The sequence below is a fragment of the Crocuta crocuta genome, unplaced genomic scaffold, assembly GCF_008692635.1.
Source record: "Crocuta crocuta isolate KB4526 unplaced genomic scaffold, BGI_CrCroc_1.0 scaffold107, whole genome shotgun sequence".
Lineage (NCBI taxonomy): Eukaryota > Metazoa > Chordata > Mammalia > Carnivora > Hyaenidae > Crocuta > Crocuta crocuta.
In genome coordinates, this window is record NW_027531877.1 from 794,537 (window position 1) to 810,525 (window position 15,989).

General features: G+C 36.7%; 1 protein-coding gene and 1 pseudogene across 1 annotated transcript in view; one reads left to right on the forward strand and one right to left on the reverse strand.

Moving 5' to 3' along the window:
- The window catches only part of RBM27 (RNA binding motif protein 27), a 72,706-nt gene that overhangs the window by 18,915 nt on the left and 37,802 nt on the right, over positions 1-15,989 (forward strand). Inside the window, exons 5-9 of the mRNA XM_077773047.1 lie at positions 6,131-6,222; positions 6,895-7,088; positions 7,803-8,066; positions 9,930-10,217; positions 12,578-12,712. Coding sequence (XP_077629173.1) covers positions 6,131-6,222; positions 6,895-7,088; positions 7,803-8,066; positions 9,930-10,217; positions 12,578-12,712 — 973 coding nt within the window. The remainder of the gene's footprint in view (positions 1-6,130; positions 6,223-6,894; positions 7,089-7,802; positions 8,067-9,929; positions 10,218-12,577; positions 12,713-15,989) is intronic.
- On the reverse strand, positions 15,130-15,525 carry LOC144239026 (large ribosomal subunit protein eL42-like; annotated as a pseudogene).

A 15,989-nucleotide genomic window follows, 5' to 3' on the forward strand; every position in this document is an offset into this window, starting at 1 on the left:
GAATCATGTATTACATTTAGTTGTCATTTCTACTCCATTTTTAAATGCTAGGGTGATTGAATTGATTCATCAGTTAAAAGAAAACAAGGGGCACCTGGGTGGCTCAGTTGGTTGAACATCCATCCAGCTCTTGACTTTGGCTCAGGTCATGATCTCACGTTTGTGGGTGTGAGCCCCACATTAGGCTTTGTGCTGACTATGTGGAGCCTGCTTGGATTCTCTCTACCCCTCCCCTGCTCTTGTGTGTGTGTGTGCACACAGTCTCTCTTCTCTCTCTCTCTCTCTCTCTCAGAAAGTAAATACACTTTTTAAAAAAGAAAACAATGTGACTATACTTAAGATAATTTGAAAGCACTGTTGCATTTTTGTTTTGGGCTCATGCTGTATAATTGTTTTATAAAATCTTTTTAAAATAGAAGAGGCTCTGAGTATGTTACTTCAAGTAATGGAAGTAGAAAGAAACTTTTCTACTGTACTTGATAGTGTGTAATTTTTGGTCTATGTGTACAGATTAAATCTTTTAAAATAAGTTAAAATTTTTGCACGATGTATCCTTTCTACACTCTGTGAGGTTCAGTGGACTAGAAGTATCTGTTTGAAGGATAGCGGGTTTAAACATAAGTGAAAAATTGCATTATTTTGAGTTTTTAAAAGGCAGTTAAAAAGAAACAAATTGTTGCATTGTTTCATTTTGTATCATAGTAAATCCTAATTTTGAAAAATGTGAAAGATGGATATCAGCTCCTGTGTATAAATATTCCAAGTACACCATGTGTATTTCTCTTGTATTCTAAGATTTTATACACAACGCAATTGTCATCACTGATATAAATAACAGCTTATGTGATAGCATATAAGTAAAGTAGCTTCTAGTAATTCTGCTACATAATGTGGAAAGAAAGGGGTTTGAGGAAGCACATACCTTTGGCTAATTGGCCGTTCTTCTGCTCTGTGTTAGGTTGATACAGTGGCCCTGAGCAGTGTAGAGAGTTGCAATTCATCTGAGGACTAGCCATTTTAACTTTTTTCCTTAAATGTTAGTTATATTGTGCCATCAGTTGTTTCACAGTTAGATTACTGTTCACATGGGGAAGCAGGTGAGAATTTGGATCATGACACAACTCATTCTGCTGCAGGAAAAACCCGTGGCTATACGCCACGCACAGTATATTTTATCCGTAGTTGGACAGTTATTTGTAAATTTGCTGCAGCTATAATTGGCTGTTAATTAAACCCTTTTACCCTGAGCTTTTTAAAAAAATTTTTTTTAATGTTTTATTTATTTCTGAGAGAGAGAGACAGCATGAGTAAGGGAGGGTCAGAGAGAGAGGGAGACACAGAATCGGAAACAGGCTCCAGGCTCTGAGGTAGCTGTCATCACAGAGCCCGACGCGGGGCTCGAACCCACGAACCATGAGATCGTGACCTGAGCCGAAGTTGGATGCCCAACCGACTGAGCCACCCAGGCGCCCCTACCCTGTCTGAGTTCTTGAGTGAGCAAAAGAATCATCCATCTTTGGTATTATATTCCTTATTTGCACTATACCATGATTTATCTGAATTATTAGAAGGCAGTTTTTCTTAGATTTTGATTTATGACTACAAATATGAGAACCTGTAGCAGAGTTTTTCCCTCCTTTGGTTTGTCTGAAAACATTCTTATTTCATTTTAATTTTTAAAAATATTATTGCAGAGATTTTTCAACATACATCAAAAGCAGACAGTAGTATAATGAATTCTTATGTATTCGTCACTCAGCCCCAACAACCATCAGCCCACAGCCAGTCCTGCCTAATTCAAATACCTATTTAGTATACTTTTATATCAAAAATAGCCCAATGGAATGGAGACTCTCAGACTTGTGTAGCCATGATAGACCAAGATAATAATTGAAACTTCTTAAATATGTAATGATCAGACTTCTAATCTAGGATGTGAAGTAGAAACATTGAAGTCAGGTGGACACTGTAGAAGAAAAACTGAAAAAAATTACCTTGCCTGGTCATAATACAATTCTATAAAGAAATCTACCTTTCATATTCTTAGAATACTAAGATGGGGGCACCTGAGTGGCTGACTCTTGGTTTCAGCTCCAGTCATGATCTCACAGTTTGTGGGTCTGAGCCCTGTATCTGGCTCTGTGCTGTCGGTGCTTGGGATTCTCTTATTCTCCTCTCTGAACCTCCCCTGTTGGCTCATTTTCTCTCTATGAAAGCAAATAAACAAACAAAAAAGAATAGTAAGATCGAAGTAGGTAAGAGGTTTTGGTTTATGAAGTTTTATGTTTATTTATTTTGTATTAATCTCTGCACCCATCATGGGGCTCAAACTCACAACCCGGAGATCAAGGGTTGNCACCTCCCCTGTTGGCTCATTTTCTCTCTATCAAAGCAAATAAACAAACAAAAAATAGTAAGATCGAAGTAGGTAAGAGGTTTTGGTTTATGAAGTTTTATGTTTATTTATTTTGTATTAATCTCTGCACCCATCATGGGGCTCAAACTCACAACCCGGAGATCAAGGGTTGCATGCTCTTCCAACTAAGCCACTCAGGTGTCCTGAAGTCTTCATATATAGTATGAATTCAAGAATATATAAGGCAATATAATATCAAATGTCATTTTAGATTAAGTTAGAACTAATTGTGGAAAAAATCTATCCTTACCACCAGGAAGTTATAGAAAATATACTTAAAATAGTAAAGAATGAAGATTTTTTTTAAACTTCTAACAAGTTTTTATTATGGAAGTGTTTGAAAGAAGCCAGAATAATAAAACGAGCCTCCATGTACCCATCATTCGACTTCAGTGATTACAGATCCATGAGCAGATACCTTCTACTGTTCTTCAGCCACTTTTCATCCTCTTAATTTTAAACAATCCCAGATATATAATTTTATCTCTAATTACTCATTGCATCTTGAAAAGATATTATTTTGAAAGTAATATTTAGAAATATTTTATCTTATAAAAATATCAGTAGCTCCTTAATATTCACAGATGCCTAGTCGTATTTAAATTTATAATTGTTCATAAATGTCCATTTTTCCCTATTTGTTTGAATTGAGATCTAAATAATCAGATGGGTTGAACTTTCTTTTTTTAAAAACAACTCATTCTTCCTTATTCCCTCTCACTTCCCTCTCTCCAGAGTAACTAGTACTCTTTGTTTTAACACCATGTACTCCTCTTTTTTCCACTTTTTGTAAAAGGAATCATAATTTTTTGCCTTCCTTTTTTCCTTTTTTTTTTAGCAATAACTTTGNAGGCTTGAACTTACAACCCCAAGATCAAGAGTTGGATGTTCTACCAACTGAGCTAGCCATATAACTCCATTAACTCATTATTATTTTTTAAATGGTCATTTATTTTTATTTGTTTTATTTTTTATTTTTTAAATGTTTTATTTATTTCTAGGAGAGAGAGAGAGAGACAGCGTGAGCAGGGGAGGGTCAGAGAGAGAGGGAGTCACAGACTGAAACAGGCTCCAGGCTCTGAGCTGGCAGTCAGCACAGAGCCCGACGCGGAGCTCGAACCCACGAACCGTGAGATCATGACCTAAGCGAAAGTCGGACGCTTAACCGACTAAGCCACCCAGGCACTCCAAAGTGGTCATTTACAAGTTGGGGAGGGAAAGAGAGAGAGAAGGAGACACGGAATCCAAAGCAGGCTCTGGGCTCTGTGCTAAAAGCACAGAGCCCAATGCGGGGCTCGAACTTAGGAACTACAAGATCATGACCTGAGCCAAAGTTGATGTTGGCTGCCCAACCAACTGAGCCACCCAGGCACCCTTCCCATTAGTTCATTATGTGAGATTTATCTATATTGTGTTGCTCTCTGACTTTTTAAAAATAGCTTTATTGAAATACAACTCCCCTACCATACAATTTTCCTATTCACAGTGTACAAATGTGATGGTTTAATTGTATTCAGAATTGTGCAGCCATCACTATGTTCCATTTTAAATCTTTTTCATTATCTGAAAAAGAAATCCTGTACTCATTAATCTCTCACCCTCCAACTGTTCTTTCCCAACCCCTATCCCTCTCTCAGGTAGCCACCAATCTACATTATTTCTCTATTTGCCTATTCTCAATATTTCATATAAACAGAATTATATAATTTGTAGTCTTTTGTGACTAGCTTTCATTTAGCCTGGTGCTTTCAAGGTTCATCTAGGTTGTATCACGTATTCATTTGTTATGGTTGAACAATATTCCATTTTATGGAAATACCACCTTTTCTTTAACAGTTGATGGAATTTGGCTTGATAGACAAGTGATTAATGCTTTTTTGTTGTTATGAATAATATTACTGTGAACATTCATGTCCAGGATTTTGGGTGGCCTTATGTTTTTATTTCTCTTGGGTCTTTTAACTCTTTAATAATATTTTTTTTCCATTAGGAATTAATGCATGTCCATCAAGAAAATTGTTGCAAAATACAGAAAGGAAAAAAGATCTCCCAAGTTGATGTCTTTTAAGTTTCTTTTAATTTTTAAATCCGCCCTTTATACCTACCTGTATCTCTCATTTTTCTTTTCCTCCCCCATTTTTTCTCCATAAATTTTATTTTATTGAAAGAACTCAGTCTTTTGCTCTATAGTTTTTTTGCTGTATGGATTTGCTGATTGCATCCCAGGGGAGTAATATGTACTCCGTATTTCCTTTAAATAGGAATGGTTTTTAAATATAGTCTTAATAAATGTATAATATTTTAGCCAGCGCTATATGGTTGCCATATTGTGGCTACCATTTTATGTTGCCTGAGTTTTACTAAATTGTTATCATCTGTTCCATTCACTGACCTCCTGTTTGTTAAGTGAGTTTCTCTGTTAGATGGATTTGTTTAGCTCTTGCAAATGACTTTATTTCACCTTTCTATGGTAAAGGCTATTTATTTTGAGATTAACATTAAAAAAATAAAATCACAAGTTATTTCTGGTCACTCTTAACTGTTATGCTTTAAAAAGAAGACAGCATTTCTTGGGGCACCTGGATGGCTCAGTCATTTAAGGGCCTGACATTGGTTCGGGTCATGATCTCAGAGCGTGTGGGTTCGAGCTGCACACTGGGCTGTGTTCTGACAGCTTAGACTCTGAAGCCTGCTTCAGATTCTGTGTCTCCCTCTCTCTCTGCCCCACCTCTGCTTGTGCTCTGTCTCTCTCCTGCTCAAATATAAACATTAAAAAATAAAAATAAAAAAATAAAAGCAGATAATATTTCCATTAGTTCCAGTACCATTTTCCTATACACCTCATGAAATGTGTAGTTTTATGACACTTGTTTATTTTACCATTTTTTCTTTAAACCTTTTCTATGAAATAAATCTAGTCTTTAAATTATGAGTATATTTTATAATTAGGAAAACAGGAACCATTTTACCTATGATACTTAGAAATACAGACTTACTCTTTCATTGTGAGGGATTAATTGCTGTTTTCCTCCTGCACTTCTGTTCTCCACCTTAAATTAACATTTATTAAAAAATTTTTTGGGGGGGATTTATTTAATTTTGAGACAGAGAGAGACAGAGCATGAGTGGAAGAGGGGCATAGAGAGAGGGAGACACAGAATCTGAAGCAGGCTCCAGGCTCTGAGCTATCAGCACAGAACCCGATGCAGGGCTTGAACCCACAAACCGTGAGATCACAATCTGAGGTGAAGTCCGACGCTTAACTGACTGAACCAGCCAGGTGCCTCTTAAATTAACATTTAAAAATTAGTGTATTACTGTTAAAGTAATTTCAGCATCTTGTTTACTGCCCCCTGCTGCCTGATTTTTTTGGATGTGATTTGACTTCTTTCTTCCTTCCTTCCCTTCCTTCCTTCCTTCATTTCAAGTTTATTTGTTTATTTTGAGAGAGAGCATGAGAGAGCAGGCAGGGGAGGGGAAGAGAGAGAGAAAGGTAGAGAATCCCAGGAAGTCTCCATGCTGATGGAGGACTTAAACCATGATATCATGGCCACAGCTGAAACCAAGAGTTGGACGCTCAACTGACCAGGTGCCTCTTGACTTCACTGTTTCAGTGTATTTGTGTCCCCTTTTGCACTAGGAAGATTATCACGTGGATGTGTTTCGTAATTGGTAAGAGGACTGATCTTCCTTCTAATGAATGCTTTCATGTAGGTATTTCAGGAGCCAGCAGAGGAAGAACGAGATGGCAGAAAAAAGAAGTATCCTAGTCCCCAGAAGACTCGTTCAGAATCTAGTGAACGGAGGTTTGTGTTTATATTTAATTAAGAAGACACTCCTAATTCACTTCTTAGTTTCCTTGTGAGGGCATTAATGGGATTTTTAACATAAGTACTGACCCATCTCTCTCTCTAAACTGATTAAAGAAAGAGAATGTTACCTTCCTTCCATTCTGTTTTTTGTCTTTGTCATACTTTCTCTTCATTTTATAAACAGTCATCATTATGTGCTTTCCCCAGGAGCACAGAGGTGGGAGTAGTCTCCTTAGAGGATATTAGTGAAATGTTCCATTTGGTTAGGGGTGCTCACTATTAAAATCATCCATAGTATTTTATATTGCAGATAGTTCAGTTTGTATGTTGAATCATCAGCCTGCCATCCAGAAATTAGTCTTGTTTAGGAAAACTTGGTTTCAGCCTTTTTTCTTTCCTACTTTTAAATTTCTTTTTTTCCCCTACCCCTCCCCATACTTTGGATTAACCTCTTTTTTTCATTTCTCCCCACCCCAGTGTGCTTGAGAGAATGTTTTTTCTTTTTATATAATGGATCAGAGGAGTTACGCTGTGGTTCTATGGCTTTCTGAAAAAGCATAGACATTATGAGTTTTGCTGAATCAAGGAGGGAATTTCATACTCGTGATTCGTTTGCATACTTCGTTTCTATAGTGTACGTATGGCTTTTATATCCGTGTATTATAGGACACGTGAGAAAAAAAGGGAAGATGGCAAGTGGAGAGACTATGACCGCTACTATGAGCGGAATGAATTGTACCGTGAGAAGTACGACTGGAGAAGAGGCAGGAGTAAGAGCCGGAGTAAGAGCCGGGGCCTGAGTCGAAGCCGGAGCCGAAGTCGGGGGCGCAGCAAAGACCGGGATCCAAGTAGGAATGTTGGTGAGTAGATGAGGCTTCCCTCTAAAAACGCTGTGTTGCTTATCTTCCTCTGTCATAACAGTACCAGAACTTCCCTTAAAGGCATATGTACCTTTACCATGCACCGTTAGCACTGTAAAACCTAGAATTGTTTCAAAAAACCCAATACTGATTTTGTTACAAAGACAGGGTTCTGTTCTCAAAGGACTCGAAGGAGTTTGACTAAAAAGAAGCTGTTCATAAGTATATCATGGTACATGTCTAGTCTTACCGTTATATTGTATAATTGAAACTAATGTCATTTAATCAACAAAGCTGTCATTGGAGGAAGAGGATTACCTGCTTCTTCCCCCACTCTCTCACTAAAAAGAATGAATTTGTGTTAAGATTGCCTAGAGTGTATAAAATTAAAAATAAAGTGTATGTAGGTAAGTGGGATCGCAACCACTGACAACCGGGATTTCAATTTGGAAGTCAGTTCTTAGATAGCTTTCTTATTAACTATCAGTGGACGTTGTAAAAGATTATTTTATACAAGCTCTTGGTCAAGATTCATCATGTTGTTGACCTTCCTGCTGTTAGGATAGATGAATAATAAGAGCACTTTGAAATATGGAAAGCTCAGCAAGCCTACTGCAGTATTCTCTCCTTCCCTATCGTGAGAGAAAAGAAACGTAGGTTAGGAACATAAATGTCTAATCTCAGTTGTTTCTTGTTTTTATTTTGTCTCTAAAGCAGAGCACAGGGAAAGATCAAAGTTCAAGAGTGAAAGGAACGACTTGGAGAGTTCCTATGTGCCTGTGTCTGCACCACCTCCAAGCTCTTCTGAGCAGTACTCCTCTGGGGCACAGTCTATTCCCAGCACTGTTACTGTGATCGCACCTGCGCACCACTCTGAAAACACAACGGAGAGTTGGTCTAATTACTATAACAATCATAGCTCTTCCAATTCTTTTGGTCGAAACCCACCACCAAAGAGGCGATGCAGAGATTATGATGGTAAAGATTCTCCTTTAGATTGTACCCAAAAGTACTAGTAAAGCAAATGTGAATATTGTAGACCTTTGCATTTTAGCCTAGATTTTGTCAAAAGGGATAAATGAGGAGGAAAATCTTCTTTGGTATATGCTTATTTGCTTTTTGGATTTAATAGTTTGACTCTGGTTAAGAGAGTCTTCAAATTTCATCCATTTGGGTTTTTTTTGTTCTTGTTACTTCAGACAGTAAGGGTAGACCACAGAATTTGGTAGGCACTAGGAATTGTAATCTTTTGTGTAGTGTTTGGTGCTGGGAATTTGTTAAGCATTATAACCTACTTAAAAGTTTAATTTGCCGAGTTCCCATTTGAATGAATCTAGGTGTATTTTAAGTTTTTATTACGGAAATATTTAAATATTAATAAAAGTTGACAAAACAATGTAATTAACCCTAGTGTATCCGTGATCTTGCATCAGCAATTAGGAGCTCCTGGGCAGTTTTGTTTTCATCTTTGTTTTTCTCCTGCTCCTTCTGGACCAGGAAATCCACTTGAAGCAAATCACAGACATTATAACATATTTTCTGTTAACAGAGAATATATATGTTTACATTTTATTTATTTTTAAGTAGGAAATACAATCAAATAATTATTCAAGCATTATCTCATTCTCACCCTGGTCTCCCAGCCACAGAGATCTCATTCCCAAGGCAAATTTAATGTTTATTTGTTTATCTTTAAGTTTACTTATTTTGTGAGAGAGAGAGCGTGTATAGGCAGGGGAGGGCCAGAGAGAAAGGAAGAGAGAGAATTCCAAGCAGGCACAAACTGAGATCATAACCTGAGCTGAAATTAAGAGGTGCTTAACCAACCGAGCCACCCTTGCACCCCTAATGCTATTAATTTCTTGTTTATCTTTCCAGACATAGTCTGAATATGTGTACATAAACAATATGTACATTCTCTCCTGTTTTCTGTTATACATAAATGCTAGTATACTATACTTCTGCATTTTTTTTGCGAGTGGAGTAGTATTTTCTGACAGTTATCTTGTATTAATACATTAGAACTTAATGCCTTTTTAAGGTTTCTTAGTATTCTATATGTAGAAAAACATTTTTAACTTAACTTGTTATTAATGTGCTTTTGGGGTGTTTCTAACATTTTGTTGTTATAAATAATGCTGCAGTGAATAGTAAATGGAATGCTTTCTTTTTCTTTATTTTTTTTTTTTTTGTAAGTAATTTCTACACCAAATGTGGGGCTTGAATTTACAGCCCTGAGATCAAGAGTCACATGCTCCACCAATTGAGTCAGCCAGGCACCCCTTCCCATTTTAATATTTTAAACTGAAGTTTCAAACTGTACATATAGCAAGAATGTAGACTTTAGAATAATACCATGAAACTAGATAGCTGAAATTAGATTGTCTAGTTAAGTCTCTTACCTGCTGTACCCTGCCTTTGCTATATTGAATCTTAATTTTCTTTTTATTTCCTTAAAGTAATCTCTAATACCAGCATAGGGCTTAAACTCATGATCCCAAGATTAAGAGTAGCATGCTCTATGGACTGAGCCACCCAGGCACCCTGAGTCTGAATTTTTATTACAAAAACTTAATGGCAAATGGGTTGATCTGATAGTGGCTAGTAGCCTGTTTTGGACCCTGTTACTTGCTATCTCCACAAAGCATAGTGTCAGAAAGTAGAGAGTACATCTGGCCCTACCTTAGGCATATGTGATGATTAATAGAATAACACTAAGACGGATTTAAATTCCTCAGAGAAAATATACTTTGTAAATCAGATTGGTAGGCTTTTCAGGGTCTTGTTTTGTTTTCTGAACTCTAAATAGATCATAATAAGAGTGTTTTTTTCTTCTTACAGAAAGAGGATTTTGTGTACTTGGTGACCTTTGTCAGTTTGATCATGGAAATGATCCCCTGGTTGTTGATGAAGTTGCTCTGCCAAGCATGATCCCTTTCCCTCCACCTCCCCCTGGGCTTCCTCCTCCACCACCTCCTGGAATGCTAATGCCTCCGATGCCAGGCCCTGGCCCCGGCCCTGGCCCTGGCCCCGGCCCAGGTCCAGGTCCAGGTCCTGGCCATAGTATGAGACTTCCTGTTCCCCAGGGACATGGGCAGCCTCCACCTTCTGTTGTGCTTCCCATACCAAGTAAGTATATGTTTGTTGACTGTTTCTTTCTTTAGCAAAGAATTGTATTTAGACGAACCCATCTCTTAGCTAACTTGATTTAAAATTTTTGAAAGATAGATTAATAATAGGTACCTTAAAAAAATCTTGGGAGTCAAAATCTTGTGAGGTGACAACATCTAAGAAACCCAGTGATTTGAAGATGTCAGAAGAAAGAACATGCCACTCTTGGTTAATGAAATTTCCTAGTCTTAAAAGAAAATCTCTTCTAGAATATTAAAATACTTTTTAAAGTCTTTTATGGAAATTTTCAAATATACACAGAGGTAGAATAATAATATGTGTACCACATGTATGATCATCCAACTTCAGCGATTATCAACATTCAACTGTTTTTGTCTAATTTATTTCCTTTACCCTCTCCCCCCAGCCCCCCACCGTAGCACATGTGGGTGCTTTTTGGCTCATTTTTGCTGTTGTAAATTCCAAAAGTCTTCTCATTTCTCTAGTATGTACTTTAGTATGAGTCTCTTTACAGATAAGGACTGTTTATTGTTTTTCTTTATTTTTTAGTGAACCGTATGCTCTTAATCACATTCACCAAGATTAAGTGCAAAATGTTTTTATTTTAAATGTTTTTATTTTTATTTATTTATGTTAACGTTTATTTATTTTAAGAAAGAAAGGAAGCACAAGTGGGGGAAAGGCAGAGAGAGGGAGACACACAAACTGAAGCAGGCTCAGGGCTCTGAGCTGTCACCACAGAGCCCGATGTGAGACTCGAACCCGAGAACTGTGAGATCATGACCTGAGCTGAAGTGGGATGCTTAACTGACTGAGCCACCAGGTGCCTTAAGTACCAAGGTTTTTCAAATGATCATTTAAAAATCCTCAACAGTTGCTGGCTTAGGAAGAACAGAAGCAAGACTAAGTTTTTGGGGGTTTTTTTTTGTAATTAAAAAAACCTGTGTGGTGAATAGTTCACATGTATGCATGCAAAGATAGAAGAAAATATCTATGTGAAGACATTAACAATTATTAAGAGATGGCAAATTGTTATTTTAAAAAATGATTGCCATTAAGTTTATTAAACTGTACTTTTTAGTTTTCTTAAACTTTTATTTTTGGAATTACTGTAGACTCACAGGAAGGTAACAAAAATAGTTTATCATGAACCCATGTACTGATCACCTACGTTTCCTACAGTAATATTCTTTATAGAACACATTTCATGGTGCACCTGGGTGACTCCGTCACTTGAGCGTCCAACTTCAGCTCAGGTCATGATCTCATGGTTTGTGAGTTTGAGCCTTGCATTGGGCTTGCTGCTGTCAGCACAGATCCCACTTTGGATCCTCTGTCTCCCTCTCTCCCCGCCCCTCACCTACTTGCGCACTCTCTTTCAAAAATAAACATTAAAAAAAAAAAGGAATAAAAAAAGAACACATTTCATTCGATCTAAAGAGAAACCAGAGTATTCACATTTCATTAAAGTTGATAAAGATTTGGAGACATTTAATACATAGATTTAATATTGTCAAGCATATAGTATAATTGTGAAGCTCAAGTTGAAATTTTATTCCCCAGATATAAAAACATCTTTATATATAGAAATTATCACAATAAAAGATGTGATATGTGGGAACATTTCTGTTTAATAGTGAAATCCAAGAGTGTCATTTTTTCCATGTTGCTATGAAAAATTTTAAGCAGACTGAAAAGTTGAAAGAATTACACACTGAAAACCCATATACTCACCATCTAGGTTCTCTGATGAATATTTTACTATATTCTTATATCTTTCTATCTTTTCCATTATTATTTTTATATGTTTATTAAAGCGTGAGTGTGCACACTTCGGGGACGAGCAGAGAGAGAGGAAGAGAAAATCCCAAGCACGGCTTGATCTCACATAACATGAGATCATGACCTGAGCCAAAATCAAGAGTCAGGATGCCTTACTGACTGAGCCACCCAGGCGCCCTATCCCATTATTATTTTTGATGCATTTCCTGTTATGTTTCAGACCCTTAGTACATTTAAACATGCTCATAATGTTGTAGAACTTGAGTTCTATAGAACTTTACCATCATCCCAGAAAGTTTGTTCAAGTTACTTCTCAGCCATTTTTCACTCCCATGCCCTAGAGATAACCGTCTTGTATTTTTGTACCCTAGCATTGTTTTGTCTTTCCAGAACTAAAATGTCATCTTAAATAATTTTGCAGCTCACAGTGTTGAAGCCTACGTATATCAAATTCCTTAATTCTGTTCTAAGCTAAAGTAGGTAGTTTAATAATGACTATCCAAATTAGTACTGGTATTGTATTTTTATTAGGAAACATTAGTATTCTACCTTTTTGTCTTTGTTTTAATTTTTAGGACCACCCATAACACAGTCAAGCTTGATAAACAACCGTGACCAGCCTGGGACAAGTGCAGTGCCCAATCTTGCACCAGTGGGAGCAAGACTACCTCCTCCTTTACCCCAGAACCTCCTTTATACAGTATCAGAACGTAAGTAAATACTGCTTGACTTAGAATTGCTAGGGTGTAGAAAAGCTTAAGTTCAGTGTTATTCTTTTAAAAAAGTTTATTTCTCTTCTTATGGACTGTGCCATGTAAACATATTTCTTTTCACAAGGCAGTTTACTATGTGGTTATGCTCTTTATTTAGTTGTGTACTAGCTTGTGTGTTCATGGAGGAGAAGGGCAAGGCCTTCTGTATTGGAGAAGTCTCCTCTGCTGTAGAGGAAGTAGCAACATTTATATCTCCTAAACGACATTTCTTTTGAAGCTTTATTCTCTTCTAAAGGAAATTTATTTTGAAGCTTTTGTTCAAAAATGGTTCCTTGGATTGAATTTCCAAAACACAAGGTTTATCTTCTAAGAATATACAAAAGGTCAGATAAAATATGCCTAATAATTATTTAACTTCATAGCTGAAGTGAAGATAACAAAAATCATTTAAACTGTAATAGTTGCTAGGACATTATACCATTTATGTTTAACTATAATATGTTGTTCTTGAGTCCTAATTCTCTCTTTTTTCTTAGGTGATTTTGTTGTTTTTAGTTTATTTAAAGCTTTTTAAAATATTTCTCTAAAAACATAAAAGTGAGGTAATTAGTTGTTAAAAATGTCAGATTGTGAGAGGTATTTTTGCACAGCCGTGTCACTTTATGGATAAATTCATCTTTTGTCCAGTTGTGTTTATCATAACCTTTTTTCATCTTTATCATGTCATGGTGAGACAATTCAAAGTAATTAATAAGTCCAGATTTAAATCCTGGTTCCATTGCTTTCTGTCATTGTGACCTTGGACAAGTTACTTAACTTTTTTGTATCTTAGTTTTCTCTTCTATAAAGTGGGAATAATAATATAATTCACCTCATTAAGAGTGTTTGAGGAATAAATGAATATATGTATCTAAAGCATCTAAAATAGTACCTGGCATCTAGTAAGCTAGATATAGTGGTTAGTTTTTATAATATTGTAGTTATTATTGTCTCCTTAAGTTTTAATTTTTCTGAAATCAAACATAATTACCTCTCTTTAAGTCTCTGTCTCCACGATCCTGGTCTTTCTTTATAAACTGAAATAACAACTATTTAATCACCTAGAATTGAAACCTTGACATGATTGACTCATTGCTTTTTTTTTTTTTTTTATCTCTAGTTTATAAAAAAAATCCTTTTTCTTTGAAGTATCCCTTTCCCTCTATTCCTCCTGTGGCTCTGCCCTCATCCACACTTGAATCACCTCACGTTTGGATTATTGCTGTACTCATCTTGACTCCCATTATGTTTTACGCTCCTTAAGTCACACCACATAATGCTGCTAAGCTAGTTTTCCTAAGAAAATCATTCACAACAGTACCTCATGAGAACTCTGTAGTGGCCACAATTTCCTCCTAAACTATTGATGAACCCTTCCCTGTAGCTTTTCTTTCTGTCATAGGTAATCTCTTCACTGTGGTCTCACATACATCGTCTCTGGTGAGGCCATTAACATCTTGTCTGTGCCCCTGTCTTGACTCAACTTTTTCTGTCTTTATTCCTAGGGATCTGCTCTCTCTCTCTCTTCTTTCAAACCCCAAAACTTCTATTTCCATGAGGAAAATCATTGGTCTGTTGTAAACTCCAACAAGACCAAAAAGCATTTCTTACCTAGTGACGTGTAAAACCTACTGTTAGATTTATTTTCATGTGTAATAAGTTTATGTTCAACTGAGCTTCTTCAGAACAGAAACCCCATCTTAGCCTCTAATAGTCTTCTAATTTTGTCTTTTTACCGTGCATATCTGTTTTACTGCTTCTCTTATTTTTTGATTATTATATTTTAAATATAAAAATAAAGAAAATAGTATTATGCACTACCACATATGTATCTATTGCCTGGCTTCAACAATTATCAGTCCTGTATCATTTATTTCCCTCAATTGAGCTCTTAACATTATTTGTTAATGATTTTGGACTTAAAAGTACAAAAATAGATTATTAATCTTAGAGTCTATTGCAGATGGCATATTTTCTTAGTGGTAAATTTAGTGTTATGACTCACAATAAAAATTGTTTTTGATCCTTTCTTTTTTTAAGTCTGACAATTACCATTTATTTCAATATTGTTAAATTTAACATCGTGACTCAACTTTGTAAAAATTCCACCCAGATTTTATTTTATAAAACTGTGACCATTACCATTTATTTTAGTGACTTAGCATCATGCTCATTAATTGAGCAGATACTTACTGATGCCTGCTATGTGCCAGGTGTTATGCTACATGCTAGAGAGCCAAGTTGAACAAGGTATCTAACCTCACTTTACTTGAACACCACTTTTCTATTTTTAAGTCTTTTTTTTTAAACCATCAAGCATAAATTTCCCCAAAAAGGAAATTTTATTGAGGGCACTAGTTTATTTCACCCTCAAAGGACCAACTGTAACCAAATGAAGTGAACATAACCTCAAGATTTTATTGTCTTCATAATGTAACAAAATACGAAGCTTAGAACTGGATCACTTGGCCCTTTCTCTTCTTATCTCCTCCCCGTTCAAAATGCTTGCATCTCTTAATGGCCAGCATTCTCTTAGATCTGCAGTTGGGCTCAACACATTCAAGACTCAGCACAATCTTCTTTGTAGTTTTAGCCTTTTTTCGGAAAATCGGCTTAGTTTATCCACCATAGCCACTCTGCTTCCTGTCATAACGCCTCTTTCCCTGGGCATAAAGAGAATCTTTGCCTTTCTTGTACTGTGTCACTTTGTGGGGTTGGTGCTTGCCACACTTCTTGCAGAAAGTCTGGCGGGTTTTAGGAACATTCACCATGGCTGTGAGAAGGCTATCGGCATGGAAAGGAAGAGGACGAGCCGGAAACGACTTTTTTTTTTTGAGAGAAAGAGAATGTGAGGGGGAGAGAAGGGCAGAGAGGGAGATAATCTTAAGCAGGCTTCACGCTCAACACAGGGCCTGAAGCAGGGCTCGATCTCATAACTATGAGATCATGAGCTGAGCCAAAATCAAGAATCGACTTCTTAACCAACTGAGCCACCTAGGCCCATTTTTCTGGTTAAAAATAATATTTTTTTTAATGTTTATTTTTGAGGGAAAGAGAGAGCGTGAGCATGGGAGAGGCAGAGAGGGGGAGAGACAGAAATTGCGAAGCACACTGCAGGCTCCAAGCTGTCAGCACAGAGCTTGATGCAGGACTCAAACCCATGAACCATGAGATCATGACCTGAGCTGAACTTGGACACTTAAGCAACTGAGCCACCCAGGCGCCCCCCATTTTT